The 15819-nt window shown below is 45.0% G+C and overlaps 1 protein-coding gene across 3 annotated transcripts in view; it reads left to right on the top strand.

The window, feature by feature from the left end:
• Positions 1-15819, top strand: part of tbc1d4 (TBC1 domain family, member 4) — a 269789-nt gene that overhangs the window by 164779 nt on the left and 89191 nt on the right. For all 3 annotated transcript variants that reach the window (XM_041198949.1, XM_041198950.1, XM_041198951.1), the window contains exons 6-8: positions 3203-3294; positions 5307-5417; positions 6535-6654. In XM_041198949.1, the coding sequence (XP_041054883.1) occupies positions 3203-3294; positions 5307-5417; positions 6535-6654 (323 nt within the window). The remainder of the gene's footprint in view (positions 1-3202; positions 3295-5306; positions 5418-6534; positions 6655-15819) is intronic.

The following is a 15819-nucleotide window of genomic DNA, read 5'->3' on the forward strand; positions in this document are numbered from 1 at the left end:
AAGGTTATAGACAATATTAAAATGCAATGTGAACACAAAGTTTAACACCATCCAGGATAAAGCTACTGCTTCATTGGCACCCCATCCATCATCTTAAACATTCACTCCCTCCACTACCGACGCACAGTGGCAGCAGTGTGTACCATCTACAAGATGCACTGCAGGAACTCAACAAACCTCCTTAGGCAGCACCGTCCAAACTCACGACCACTTCCATCTAGAAAGACAAAGGTAGCAGTGGCATAGGAACACCACCACCTGGAAGCTCCCCCCCCCAAGCCACTCACCATCCTGACTTGGAAATATATCACTGTTCCTTCACTGTCGCTGGGTCAAAATCCTGGAAAGCCCTCCCTAACAGCACTGAGGGTGCACCTACACCACATGGACTGCAGCGGTTCAAGAAGGCAGCTCATCACCACCTTCTCAAGGGTAATTAGGGGTGGGCAATAAATGCTGGCCCAGCCAGGGAAGCCCACGTCCTGTGAACGAATGAATAAAAAAAAAAGAGCTTTGCTATTGACTTTTGGATAAAGTCACCATACATGAATTTAGGCCTTACAGATTCAAAAGCTCATGTTGTTGATTCTTGAACTTCACTCGATTGGCTGATCCGTACAGAGACACTGGTGAAGTCTCTTGTGATCCAAGACTAGGAATGCCTGAAAATCAGCCAGGGCTTCTGCCCCTGCTCACCACGACTGACAACAGGAAAGCGCTGAGCAGTGATGGCCACTTTTCACTCTTTAAGGCCTTTGAACAGAGTACGCCAACACTTAGGCCAGGTCCTGCCCGCTGCGGGACCAGAAATTCCCAGCCAAAGCCCATGGACCTTTGGCTGGTCCATCGGATTTATGCCCACTACTCCCGCCACGGGTGGGACCAGGAAATCCCAGCCTTAATGTCTGGCTTCATACGTAAAGAATGGGCACTGGGACAGGGTGCACTCCATTGCCAAATCAAAATGATTTAGGTGGCAGAGTTAATAAAATAAATGGGAGTAAAAAGTTGCAAAGGAACATTGATAGATAAAGTGACGTGGGCCAAATTGTGGCAGGGAGAGTTCAATGCAGAACAGTGTTAGGTCATCTACTTTAGACCTAAGAAAGGTAGGTGAGAGTGTTTTCTGAATATAAAAAAGCTAGGAACCGTAGGGGTGCAGAGAGATTTAACAGTTCATGTATACGGCTGCTGCTTGTAGCTACTTCTGCCAGGAGATCTGCTGTCACACTCATCTGTTTTGTGCTGTTCTCATACATTCATTGTAGCTCGCTTTGCCCTCTAGCAGAGATCTCTGTAGCTTTTCACCTCTGATCAAATGGCCAAGTACTGACATTTTCCTTTTGGTTGTCACTCTATAGGGATCTTTTTGCTCTGGCTATTTCAAGCACCTCTTCATTTATCTTACAGTTTGTCTGTGGGATTTTAAGCAGACGTCTTAGCATCCACATTTCAAAGGCCTCTATTTTCTTTCACTTTTTCTCAGGCATACAGGAAAGTGGATAGAATGCAGCATCTTATGAGTTTTTTTTCCTTGTTGCAAGCTTGAGTTTTCTTGTTGTTAACACAACCTTCATCTTCACAAAATTACTTCTGGCTATCTCTATTCTTCTCTATCTCTATCCTGCTTCTGGCTTCAGCATCATATCTGCCATCTTCCGTTAACCTACTTATTTCCAGTGTGACACCATCCACTTCAATCTTCACTCTAATTTCTTCTAATGTATTCCTTCTAACTACCATTGTTTTTGTCTTTTTGGTGTTCATACTCAATCCATTTTCTAAACTTCTAGATTTTACTTGATTCGCGATATTTTGTAGGGCCTTTTTGGGTTCTGCAAGTAGTCCTGTATCTCCAGCATACTGTAAATCTTTTATGTCCTTGCCTCTAATTTTAACCCCTGGAAGTACATATAATTCTCTGAATATTTGTTCTGTGCACAGATTGAATAGTTTTAGTGACATTACACAGCCTTATCATACTCCTCTCTTCACTTGAAACATGTCTGATTGTCTATCTTTTAGCCTAATGCTCGCTGTTTGCTATTAATATAGGCTCTGGATAGATCTCACATCTTTACTGTCAATGTCACAATTTAGCAAAAATAATTTAAAAATATAATAGAATGTTAGCCTTTATCACAAGGGGGCTGGAATATAAACCTTTGGAATTAATGCTATAGTTATACGAGGCTCTGGTTAGATTGCATCCGAATAGACTTTTATTAGGTAAATGTATTGAGGGATATAGATCAAGGATAGATAAATGGCATCGGGATACAGGTCAACCATGAGCTAATAGAATGACGGAACTGGCTTGAGGGACCAGCATTATCTACTCCCAATCCTTGGAGTCAGTTTAAAATGAGCCTTCAGCAGAGGAGGAGAGAAAATTGGAGCAAAAAGATGACACTCTTCATGAAATTTATGAGATGCAAGTTACGAGGAGATTGCTAAAGACAAGTGTAGACTATTGAACATGAAATATTTCAGCATTTCATCTGTGCTTCATTTTCTGAGCTTCTAAAGTGTGAAAATGGTGTGAAACCTGCAACTGATTTCAGAATCAGTTGTTTTGATGAGATAAGATTTCAAGGTTTACACTACCTGCAAGCGCTGTGAAGGTATCTCCAAGATCTTTTAAAAAAACAATTATTCATTTTTGGGATGCAGGAATCGGTGACAATAGCAGCATTTATTACCCATCCCTAGTTGCCCTTGAGTAGGTGGTGGAGAGGTGCCTTCCTGAACCATGTCAGTCCGTGTGGTGAAGGTACTCCCAATCTACTGTTGGATGAGAAATTCCAGGCTTTTTGACCCAGTGGCAGTGAAGGGACGGCGATATATATTCATGTTAGGATGGTGGAAGACTTAAGGGGAACTTGGAGGCAATGGTGTTCCCATGCACCTGCCGCCCTTGTCCTTCTAGGCATGGGAGGTTGCAGGTCTGAGAGGTGCTGTCAAAGAAGCCTTGGCGAGTTGCTGCAGTGCAACTTGTATGTGGTACACACTGCATCATAATAACTGGTTATACCTCAAAACACCTGTAACAGAGATAGATGTTGCACAATCGCTTTGATATCATAATATTGCTGGCAGTATAAAGCAGGTGCTTGAATTTTGCAATAGAAAGAATTGTCAGTTGTTTAAGAAAACAGAACAATTAAGTGACGCATTGACCAGCACTCCTCTGACTTTCCAGGTCTCTACCCACCAAGAGCCAAGCTTGTCATACAGAGGCATGTTTCTCTTTTGAGTGACAATGAGCAAGCTGATATTTTTGAACGTGTTCAGGTAACAATACAGGGGCTGTTCGAAAAGAGTTCACTAAAATTATATATTGATTATTGGAAGCTGTCATGGTAAATAAGGGTTACAGATTATTTATATGTTATTACAATTACTTTAATTCTTAACAAAAGATCAAACTGAAATTTCCAATGTGATCATGAATTTGTGACTATAATCTAAAATAATTATGATAATATTTGTTCCAATTTTGCCTCAGTTTGTAAGTCCATTGCTTGCTTGTAAAGATTCATTGAGGATTTGGAAGTATTTCTTCTTAATGTAAACATCCTCATTACAGATGCCTTCTGATGCCATCCTAACTCTGCCTTACACTAGTATGATTATTAATGGGGATTGTGTACTGGGCCCACAGCCAGATAAACACTAATGTCAGCATTGCTTCAAATTTTATTTTAAACTTTCACAGATGTGGGTGTCACTGGCAAGGCCAGTATTTGTTGCCCATCCCTAATTGCCCTTGAACTGGGTGGCTTGCTCGGCCATTTCACAGGGCAGTTCAGAGTTAGCCACATTGCTGTGGGCCTGGAGTCACATGTAGGCCAGACCGGGTAAAGATGGCAGATTCTTTTCCCTAAAGGACGCTGGTGAACCGGATGGGTTTTTACAACAATCAATGATAGCTGTCATGGTCACCTTTACTGAGACTGGCTTCATATTCCAGATTTATTAACTTATTTATTCAAAGATTAAGAATTGAAATTCAAGCAGCTGCTATGGTGGGATTTGAACCCACGACCCCAAAGCTTTAGCCTGGGCCTCTGAGTTGTTAATTTAGTGACATTACCGCTAGACCACCACCTCCCCCTAAGTGTGATTGTGAAGACTCTCACAAAACAATGTAAAGAACAGGGGACCAGTCTTATGCCAAAAGATGAAACCCAAAAGACATCATGTCACCTTTTGTTTCAGACTTCACATTTGCTATTCCACAATCAGTTAGTTCTTCATTCCAAAACTGGAGATGACCTTAGTAGAGACAAGGGACATTCTTCATTCCACCACTGCTGGCAATTGAACACCTCTCCCTTCTCAGGGTTGCAGCTTTCTTCTCTACCTGTGTGAGAAGCTAACGGACTATTCTGAATATGAACACACTTGGCAATTGCCCTCACACTGCTCTGAGACAGAGCCCAGGTTGTGGTGTGACACTTGCTGCCTGGAAAATGAGGGTAGTCCGAATCAAATGGTTGAATGAATAGAGCACGAGAATTTATGCATTCAGATAACGTTGGAAGGCTCTCAAAGTGGAAGGTGAGGCCCAGTGGAACTATACTTTCTCCTCATGAGTACCACAACGGGGCTGACCTGTTTTACATTTATGTAATATGCATTTGATCCTCTGATATATATTCCCATTGCAATAGGTTCCTGGGGGAGGCGATGGTGTAGTATTTTCACTGGACTAATGATCCAGAGACCCAGGGCAATGTTCTGGGGACCTGGGTTTGAATCCTGTCACGGTGGAATTTGAATTTAATAAAAATCTGGAATTAAAAGTCTAATGATGACCATGAAACTATTGCCGATTGTTGTAAAAACCCATCTGGTTCACTAATGTCCTTTAGGGAAGAAAATCTGCTGTCCTTACCTCATCTGACCTACATGTGACTCCAAACCCACAGCAATGTGGTAGGCTCTTAAATGCCCTCTGAACAAGGACAATTAGGGATGGGCAATGAATGCTGGCCTAGCCAGTGATGCCCGCTTCCCATGAATGAATAAAAAAAAAATATCAGCAGCTACTAATTTCCTGGAATTGTTTTTAAGGTTGTCCATTATTGAAGCCACTCTTTGGAACTCGCTCATTGTCATCATGAGCCATGTCTTTCATAGCATGCACACTGTGATTGTAACATAGGGCAATACACTGTAACTAAAACCTTCCGCAATTATTAGCAGAAATCCTTTAGAGTGTAAGAATAACCAGAAAGTAAGTACAGAACAGCTGGGGATCTTATCCATGAGCAATATTAATGAATTAGCTGTATCAACAGAAAATGAAGCCGTCTGATGACCAAGACGAGAATGAGCTAGTGATCCTCATTCTGCGGCAGATATGTGAGACCAAACAGAAGACCCATGCTCATATTGGCGAGACCCCAATGGTAAACACTTTCTTCAATCACTTTGGAAAAGTAAAGGGCTTGAATTTGTGACAGTGGAGTTATGCATGGATGGCTGTGACCCATTATTTTTCAATGTAATGTTCTGTTCAGATCATAAGATGGCTTCTACCAGCCAAATGCCATAGCTGCTTAAATTTCAGATGTAACCATGTAGGGAATTAGTTCAAGGACATTTGCCACCACCATAATAACTATGCTTCAAGGTAATTGATTGTTTTAGAAGCCTTTTGAGATGCCTTGAGAAACCTGGGATGATGTATTATGAGACCCATAAAGGCAGGTTAGAGGCCGGAGTGGAAAGTAAATCCAAATGATGGCCTGTGGGCTGACATTTTCCCACCTCTGGATGATCTGGCCAGAGACAGGTGAGCAACAGAAGCTACTACCTGCCTGGCAGCAGTTGGTAGCCAATTACTGACACCTAACTGGCCACTTGGGGTCATTTGGGAACAGTGTCGAAATATTATCAATTGAGATGGGCCCCATGCTCTGGCAGAGCCCGGCAGGCCCCTGGAAGTGGCTTCTGGAGGCAGGTCAGGAGACTAGTGAGGCCTCCGTTATTTACCTCCACCTTTCCCCCTCAGCCCTGGAACCACTTCAGCTACTCGTAGGCCGGCCTGTGGAGAGGGTCCTCTCTTGAATTGCCCTCACATTCTTCTACCTGCTGCAGCAGCGTCCACCTTTGCTAGTGGGGCTGCCGACAAGATATTGCTGCAGACCCTGCCATTGTGCCACCCTTAATTGGACGGTGCTCTCGGAGGCGGCCTCTTAATTGGTTGTCTCCGGTAAGACTGCGCAAGTGGGCGGCCAGACATCACCAACAGGATCGAGACCCTCTTTCAGTCCCGACCTCAGAAAATCTTCATAAATGGTGAGATCATGAGCTTGCTAAATAAACGCAAGCTACATTTTTCTTCCATGTCTACCATACTTACGACAGATGAGAAGCACATTCTAACATTTTCACCAGGATTTCCAAACAGTGTTTCGAATCATTAGTCTGATTTCGTTTATATTGCCTCGTTCAGTGAATCTACTAAAAGTCTTGCCCGCCTCATGTCACCCGTAAAACAATTCTTGTCTCTTCTCTTCAAAGCCTGTGCCAAACAACATGATTCCAGAGCACTCCGCAAGCACAGGGAGGTTTAAACTCGACGTACTGAAAAACAAGGCCAAGAAGTCTTTAACCAGCTCTCTGGAAAATATCTTCTCCCGGGTAAGATGCATGGGTTTTGAATATTAGCATGATTCATTGACAGGCTTTACTTGAGAGGTCAATATGTGGTACCTTTTTAAATGTTGAAATGCATGTCTCCGCATGTTGTCTCTGGCCCGCATGTATCCTGTCCCACAACATACAAGCAAATGCTAAGCAAGGTATCCCCACTTACAGCTGGCATATTTAACATTTATACAATACCATCTTAAACAACTGGTATGACAGGAGGAATGAACAAAAATGTCCACAGCTCACTGCCTGTCTATTGGTTTGACTGCAGACTCTGTAATCTGAATATTGAGGCCAGTTTTCATCTTGGTGCCCAGGTCATCAAACTTGAGAATTGCCTGCCCATTATTGAAAGGAGTGGAGTGAAAAATTGGCCAGATATTATACTGCAAGGCCAAACTGCAATGCCACTTTCAGCAGCAAGTTGAACATCTACCCCATGGCCTGTTGAGCTTCACCATACTAGTGTGGCTTCTACCTTCTTGAGACAGTTTGCAAGACTGCACAATTAACTTGCACCCTCCGTTAAAATTGTCTTTGGTTACCCCTGAAGTTCCCCCTCTGCTTCAGCCTGGGAAACGCTCCTCATTGTTTCATCCGACACAGTTGAGAATAAATGTTTTTGTTGCTTTACCTTGGGATCAGCCCCGATGAGCATGTAGCTCCCCTGCATTTCACAGCACTTCCTATGCCAGCATTTTCTAAAGACTGCTGATCTACCGAATACCACACACAGAGGCTGCACTCAATAGACAGGGGGGTTAGTTCCTGGAATAGAATGTGTGTACAGTAAAATAGGCAGCAAACCTGAAGAGACAACCTTTCCTAGTGACCGGTTTCTCGTGAGGCATCTGTTGATGTGCTGAAACTTGGACTCAATTCCTGATGCCCACTATGTGCTTCAGGCTCAGGGAAAGTGTCTAACAAACAATGCTGGTGCCCCCGTGACAACACTTTTATAAAATCTAACTGCTGTTCTTCAAATGTATCAGTCCAAATCCATTTAGAGATTTTTCTGCTCGTCTTTAATCAGTTGCTCACGCAATTCTCTGGTTCGAGAACAAAATGCCATGGGTGCTGGAAATCGCAAATAAAATCTGAAATCAAAAGAGAAATTGCTGGAACTGCTCAGCAGGTCTGTGGAGAGAGAGAAACAGAGTCAACATTTCCGCTTGCTGACCTCTCGCCAGTTCTGCCGCTGAGTATTTCTACTGTTTTTTGCTTTCATTTCGGTTCTTTGATTGCTGTTCTCAAGCCATTATGATTTTTTAGATGGAGGAATATGAAAGGATACAGAGTAAGAGTTATGAAATGGGATTAGAGGAGATAGTTCCTGTTGAAGAGTCAACAGTGAGACACACCTCCTGTGTTGTAATTTGCATGATCCTGTGAATAGGAGCTGTTTGGGAGTAGCATAGATTGAATTGTTTCCATTTTCCCCTCACTCATAAAGCTCTTGTCTTCCAATCTAAGCATATTCAATCCATACCTACTCCAAGCTGTCTCTCCTCCACCCGTACCTCCTCCAAACTGTGTCTCTTCCATTCATGTATCATCCTAACTGTGTCTCTACCAAATGGCGTCTCCTCTATGCTATGCCAGTCTTCACATCATACTTCCTTTAAACTATAATTCCTCTTCACTATGCTTCACCCATGACCTTGCCTCCTCCCATAGTCCTCCTGCATGCCGTGTTTCTTCTGAGCATTGCTTACTCTGAACTATGCCTCCTCCATGCCATGTTTCTGTAGCATTCAATGGTTCAATTGTTCTGTGTTTGATTATGAGTCTGGTAACTGATCTACTGTACTTGATTGGTCAAGCCTGAGTAAAGTATACAGATGCATAGAAGCTAAGCTAGAAGCATAGGGTAGATATTTTAAAGCATTGTATAAGACTCTGGGTGGAATTTTTCCAGATTTGCACTATGTGCGGTAGTGGGGGCATAAAACAACATCTTACCTGTCATACCGTATCATCCCAAACCCGCCACGTTATTTATGCACTTCTGGCAAACACGCTGTTTCCATGGTGAGTCAGCTCGATCTCACGCCAGCTACCTCTGCTCCTCAAGGAGTCAGCCTGGGGCCCCTTGGCACCCATAGAGAGGAGGATCAGCAGGTGCACACTCTGGGCCCATTCATCCGACTCCCCTCTTCCTGTGACCTCAGCAGCTCCAGCTCCACAGGCCAAGGAGGTTGCCACTGCCACACAGCAGGACCCCGAAAGCAGGCTGGGGCCCTCCAATCTCGGTCCTCCAGAGTACACCCGTCAAGGTCATCACAGACAGGGCGCCGCAGTCAGCAGGCTGCCTCCACCTCTGCTGTGTATGTCTGGGGAGCACAAAGACATAGCAGGGTTAGTAAAGTTAAGGAGAATTAGATGCACAGCCTGAGCACGGGTGTTAATAACTTGTACATACTGTTCACTATTGTCAATAAACTCCCAAGAAAGTCTCCCTGTCTATGGCTCCTTGTTCTGATGAGCAATGTTCTTGTCACTCAGACATGAAACCTTTCTGCACAAGATAAAAGGCAGGTGTCTCAGTCCAGGGCCTCCTCCCTGTGCTCTGTGCAGCCTCCGGACCAAAGTGATGGTCCAGCCTCCCACTCCCTGGAAGCATTACTGATGCCTGCACCTCGGCAGCGCTTGTAGTTGCTGCCAGAATGTTGTGGGCAGGCCCGATAGAGTTCTCTCATTCTCTCTCCTGAACGCGCCGTCTTCATCTGGCCAGTGCAAGCGCCTCATCCCCATCATCATCCCCTCTGAGGACCTCCTCACCCTCATCCCCATTGGTGTCCTCCTCATCAGATGAGGCCTCCAGCTCCTCCATCTCCTCCTCAGTCAGCTCCTCTCCCTGTTGCAATGCCAAGTTGTAAAGGATGCAGCAGATGAAGATGATGCATGACACCCTCTGCGGACTGTATTGCAGGGCTCCACCAGACCGGTCCAGGCACCGGAACCTTATCTTCAGCATCCCGATGGTTTGCTCCACCAAGTTGCGAGATGCAGCATGAGCCTCATTGTAGTGCCGCTCTGTTGGAGTCTGAGGCCGCCGCATGGGTGTCATCAGCCGTGGGTTCTAATGGTATCCTTTGTCCTTGAGAAGCCATCCCTGCAGCTTCTGTGGATCCTGGAAGACTCCAGGGAACTGTGACTGACTGAGGATGTAGACGTCGTGCACATTCCCATGAAACCGTGCACAGACCTGCAGGATGCGTTTCTGGTGGTCGCACACCAGCTGCACATTCAGCGAATGGAACTCCTGGCGATTGATATAGTTCACCATATGTTGTGACATGATCTAAGCGCCATGTGAATATGGTCGATGGCACCCTGCACCTGTGGGAAACTCAAGATCTGAGTGAATCCAATCGCTCTTGCATCCTGGCTGTCCTGGTCCCGAGCAAAATGCATTTGCAAAGTGGCATCCGTGACCTCATGGATGCATCTGTGGGTGAGAACCCACAGAGGTCTCCTGTGGAGCCCTGAAAGGAGCCACTTGCATAGAAATTGAGCGCCGCTGTCACTTTCATAGCCACTAACAGTGGATGCCCTCCATGTCCCCGTGGCGCTAAATCCTGCAGCAGGTGGCAGATGTGATTGACCACTTCCCTAGACATACGCTGTCTCTGGCAACACTGGTTCTCGGTCATCTGCAGGAATGAAAGGCGGCGTCTATAGACTCTGAGTGTTGCTAGGCAGCGACCAGCGATGGCTCACTGTGGCTCCTGGGCGGCGTGTGTGAGAGCCCCAGTCACCCCTTCTCCCTGAGATTGCTGCTCCTGCCTCTGCACAGCCACTCAGTCACTCTCCTCCATCATCTTCACGCTCTGTAGGTCATCAAGCATACAGCTAGTTCTCCAGGCTCCATGATCCTGATGTTGTACGCCTGCAGGATGAAAGAGAGAGACACAAATTTAGAATGGGTGTACTAAGAACCTGTCCTGTTTAAGTACGCAGGCGCCTTAACGATTGCCGGAGAGGGCTTGTCACCATTTGGATGGCCAGAGATTAGTGCGCTGCATGGTTGCCTTAAACTCCACCACTTTCACCCCACTCTACCCAACCAATTGGCAGCAGCTTTGCCCATTAGATTGCATGCTGTGCTCTCAGCTCAGGAGCAGGCATTCTTCTAACCCACATTGCAAGGCTGCACTGTTAGCTTGAACCATGGGGGAGACTGGTCCAAACTGGGATGGTGACATTGCAAGGGGCTGTGAGCATCTCCACCAGTGACTGCTCCATGGCCAGCTTTAGCAAGGAGATTGTACAATGTACCCGATCGTTCAACTGTTCCGCAGCTAACTAAAATGCTTATGACTTTGCAGTCTGTGCCGGAGCGGGGATGTGAAAAGCTTTGGAGCACTTGGTGGCACTTTGATGCCTCTGTGTTGCTTGATTGCACAGATAAGCTAGAGGCCCGACTCCAATCACATCAATGTGGCTGCGCCTGAACTGTCTCAGTTATGAGGAATGGTCACTGTATACAGGTTTCCCTAACGCGTGACTGCTTCCGTCACCACTCCCCCCACAAGTCACCTCAATGGCAGGGCTGCCCTTAACCCCGAACCCCAGGTGCCCCTCAAGCTTGAAGTCCAACAGGCGACTCTGGGAGGCACTGTGCAAAGTTACTGTGCACTCTCCTCCAAGTTCCCCTCAAAGTGCAGAGTAACAAGTGCATGTTGCTTATGTGCTGTTGTGGAATATGTCCGAGTGCTTTCCTGCCGAGGTGGACGGACAATCCAGCAGGGTGGGAGGGCGGGGTGACGATTCCGGTGGGCTGGCCTGATAATGATATGCTGATGTATGACAATGAGGTTCCCGATGTCCGATGGTGGGAAACATGTCCCGCTGCTGGCGGGCTGAGCGGACTATCGCAAACTGGTTTCATGCCGTCGTGAAACCAATTGCGCCGAATTGTCCGCTCATGCCACCGATCACACCCAACATCAGCGCACACAGAAAAATCCGCCCTCTATAAATAAAGATCCTGCACACTTAGAACTTAGTGTCATTGCCTTGAGGCTAATCAGACATATAAAATATATAGCAAGTTCCTCTCTGCCGTACCTCTTTTACTCATTGCTACCTTCAAATTATGTCTCCTCTACCCTTTCCTATGATGTTCTGACTGAAATTAGAAATGCATCATCAATGGATAATTGTAGAGGAAAATTTCACTTGTATCACTCTAGGTACAGTGCTCTAACTGATCATTATTCTGTAGCGTTTAGAGATCAGATTGTCCAGCTTATTAAGATTGAGTTCCTTGTGCCATAGAATTCTCAATCATTTTCTCTGCTGTGTTCTAAGTGCCAAAATAAGAGGGAATAAGTGTAAGAACAGGAAAAAAGAAGTACTACATATTTAATCATATCGTTCTTATTAATAAAGACTAGGTGGACTATTTCTTGCGCAACGCCCAGAAGCAATCTGCCTGTGTCTTGCTTATAGTTGTAGGCATTCCATCTGAATAAATCATACTTGAGCATCTAACATGCAGATGAAATGAAGAAAGATGGAAATGGGACAGTGTGCTACCAACTATCAGAGGTTGTAATCAGCATTCACACATTGAGATGGGTTAGTGGGATGTAACGCTGTTGGCGTAAAGCTGTAGATATCAGCTCTGTAATACTAGGTGGCTTATCATGAATTGAAAAGCGCCTGAGCTGAAATTTAGCAGCATGAAGTTTATTTACATTGCTGTGCTTAACCCCAAAATTAACCCTTAACTCGGTGCTGTATGACCTGCAGCAGCAGCGGATTGTTTAGTTTGAATTGATGTGCGGCTGCAAATGTCAAACCCCAACATTGCTGCAAGGCTGGTTACCTGCATTTCTATGTGACAGCAAGAACTTGGGCCTAGCTGGACAGCACATCATTGTCAATTCTTGGACATTTGCTGGAAAAGAATAGGTCATTGCCAGCATTTCTTTTACTTGTACGCGAGGCAGAAATATGAGATTGATTCAGCGAGTTTTGTACATGAAGTTACATTTGCTGGTTGTGTGTCACATATAAGGCCTGCCATTCCATTAAACTGCCCATCAAAATACATTAATCATTGTATAGTGAGCGGAGCATAAATGGGAGAGTAACTCAGTAAGTGTATATATTATTGATGTGTTTAAATTTTCTCCATAACGTGCAGGGAAGCACAGAGCCATTATTCAGACCTCACTAGACTCTTGTTCCATTTAATCAAATTGTACTCACTGTGGTAACTGTACTATTTTTGTGGTGTTCTCCCATTTTATTCCTAAACCTTCTTTAATCTTGCAGTCAAGCATGCAGCATGGAATGTATTTTTGGACAGAGATGCACTGGATGAAATGAGGAAGACAGCAGAGACAGGGTGACTGCCGCACAGGCAGACATTTTGGGGAACAGATGCTTTGTAATGCTGACCCTCGTCCTGAACGCGAGTTAGTGATAATTATGAGCGGGCTTTGAGGTTTTGGTCTATCTCCCTGCGCTGATATTTTGGGGAGGATTCTTAGCCCCCGGTGGGGACGAGCTTGGAGGCGGCGGGACGCAAGTGGGTTGTAGCCAATTGAGCGAGTTAAAGGTCTATTAAGGCCCATTGTCTGAGTGTGATTGGAACCCCAGGCCTCCTGAAGCATTGGGCAATAGTCCTCTCTTTGAGGCCCTCCCCGCTGGCCTGGTTTAATTAAGTTGCAGCCAAAGGCTGACCTGTGGAGGGCACAATGGTGGCTCAGCTGCTCAAGGTGTTTTTTTAAATTTTAAAATTAAAATGGTTGAAGATAGGGCGCCTCCATCTTGGGAATGCCCTCTCTCCCCCTCTCTCTTACCTGTAAAGGCAGCCTACTATTTCTTCAGTGCTGCAGGACTTCCTATTGGCCCTCCACCCTTAGGAGCCCACTTTCCACCTTTAATTGAACAGCGAGCTCACCCTCTGGCCATTAATTGGCCCTTTTGGGGAAAATCGTAGCTTGATCCCCACACAGTGCCGGCTTCTGATCTCCATTTGACTCTGACAAGAAGGGACCTTAAGTCCTAAGGGAAAATCCTGCCCTTTGTTCCTGGAACTTAGCAAGTGACCCTCACTGTAAAGGAGATGCTAGGGCATTGTGTTTTGAGTCCTGTAATTTAGAGGAAGATTTCCACATTTAATATGGGGATTCTCAATGAAAATGCAGATGTTCTCAACATTCATTATTTTAGTGGATTTGACTTGGGCATTTGACATGGCAGCAAGGGGAAATTGTACTGTATTCAGGCCCAACGCTGATTGTTCTTCAGAACATGCTTCACTAGACTGAATGTGGCAGCGACGTCAGATAACTCGCACTTGGCAGGTAGCAGAAAGGATGTGAATCAGCAGGCTGGCAATCTGTGAGCTCCATGCTTCACAGTGAGCAGGAAGAGACAGAGAGAAATAATGCAGAAAGGAGTGGGAGGGAGGGGGACAGCAAGAGAAGCGAGATAAGCAAAAAGAAAACTAAGAATGGGGTGTTGCGAGATAATGGAAACAGAAATAACACCAAGAGGAAATAGAGAGGAGCCAAGAAAACAGTGCTTAAAGGAGTCAAACAGCATGCATGTTTTACAAATTGTACAGAGGTAAGGGGAAAACACACTGACAAAGATATGGAAACATTCCATAACTTTTTCTTGGTGCGATTAGGCTCATGAATATTTCTAGGACACTACTTGTGGGAAGTGCGGTGTGCATTAATCAGAATGTGGGATCTCTCTAAACTCAGGAGCCCTGTGTCCATCTGCTGTGAGCTAAAACGATCAGCTCTGTTAACAAAGAAAACCTTCCTCATTCACAACCACTTTTCAGAGCTGCTGGTGGCACTACGATTAATCCTGGACATACAACACACGTGCAACAAGCATAGGCTTCACAAAAGTCTTCCCATTATATCCCATCCCCCCCACCGTCTCTTCAGAAGGCACTGCTTCTAGTTCACTGGCGGTCGGACACTCACTGTTGCCTCACCCGATTGCTGAGACTAGTAGTTTAAGCAGCCTTATTTGAGCCTTAACCTGTCCTCAATTAATGTTTGCATACAGGCATTTCCCAATTGGCTGGTGATCAGGTGCCGAGCCCTATCACCTTCACTAGCTCTGAGGTCAGTTGACACTGGCTATAAACAGATCCCTTAACACAGATTGGGAATGTAAACTTGGAGATTTCTGAGTTCTCAGCAAGGACCTTACTGACTCCCAGCTAAATAGAGACATGCATCATAAGGAAAACCTGCAGTTCTTTAGTGACAGTGCCACCTACTGTCTTAGCATTATGTTGCATTATTGAAGAGCTTCATTCTGCTGGCCTAAGAAACCCTACAACAGTATGAAATCAATGTCTGGTACACCATGCTAATCACAATATAATCCTGATGAAATGATATTACAACAGTGAAGCAGATGGTAATTATCTTCAAGGGTCAAAGTGAAAAACAGACTGAAAACCTGGAAATGTTTAGTGACCTTGACTCACTTTCAACAGCAGCAAATTGCATTTATATAGCACCTTTAAAATGGTAAAACATTCCAACATGCTTCACAGGAGCTTTACCAAACAAAAACAAGCCGTATGTGGAGATATTAGGGCAGCTGACCAATAGTGTGGCCAAAGAGGTAGGTTTTAAGAAGTGTCTTAAAGGAGGAAAGTGTGGTAGAAAGGTACAGAGGTGTAAAGAGGAAATTCCAGAACTTAGGGTCCAGGCAGCTGAAGGCACGCCTATCAGAGATGGAATGATTAAAATCCCGGATAATCGAGAGGCCAGAATTGGAGGAGGGCAGATATCTCAGAGGGTTGTAGGGCTAGAGAAGATTACAGAGATAGGGATGGGCGAGAGCATGGAGGAATTTCAAAACAAGGATCTAAATTTGAAAATTGAGGCATTGCCAGGCCGGGACATAATGGATTATTAGTGAGCACAGGGATGATGGGTGAATGGGAGTTAGGGCAGGCAGCAGAGTTTTGGATGACCTCAAATATATGGAGGGAAATTGTTCAACTCCTGTAATAACTGAAAACTCCTCTGTGGATAATACCCTTGCTCCGAGTCAGAAGGCTAGACATTGAAGCCCCACATCATAATGATCTGGGTTGACACTTCAGAACACTGTCATTGAGGGAATACTGCACTTGTGAAGGTTCTGCTTCTT

Source organism: Carcharodon carcharias, chromosome 11, assembly GCF_017639515.1.
Source record: "Carcharodon carcharias isolate sCarCar2 chromosome 11, sCarCar2.pri, whole genome shotgun sequence".
In the NCBI taxonomy this organism is placed as follows: Eukaryota; Metazoa; Chordata; class Chondrichthyes; order Lamniformes; family Lamnidae; genus Carcharodon; species Carcharodon carcharias.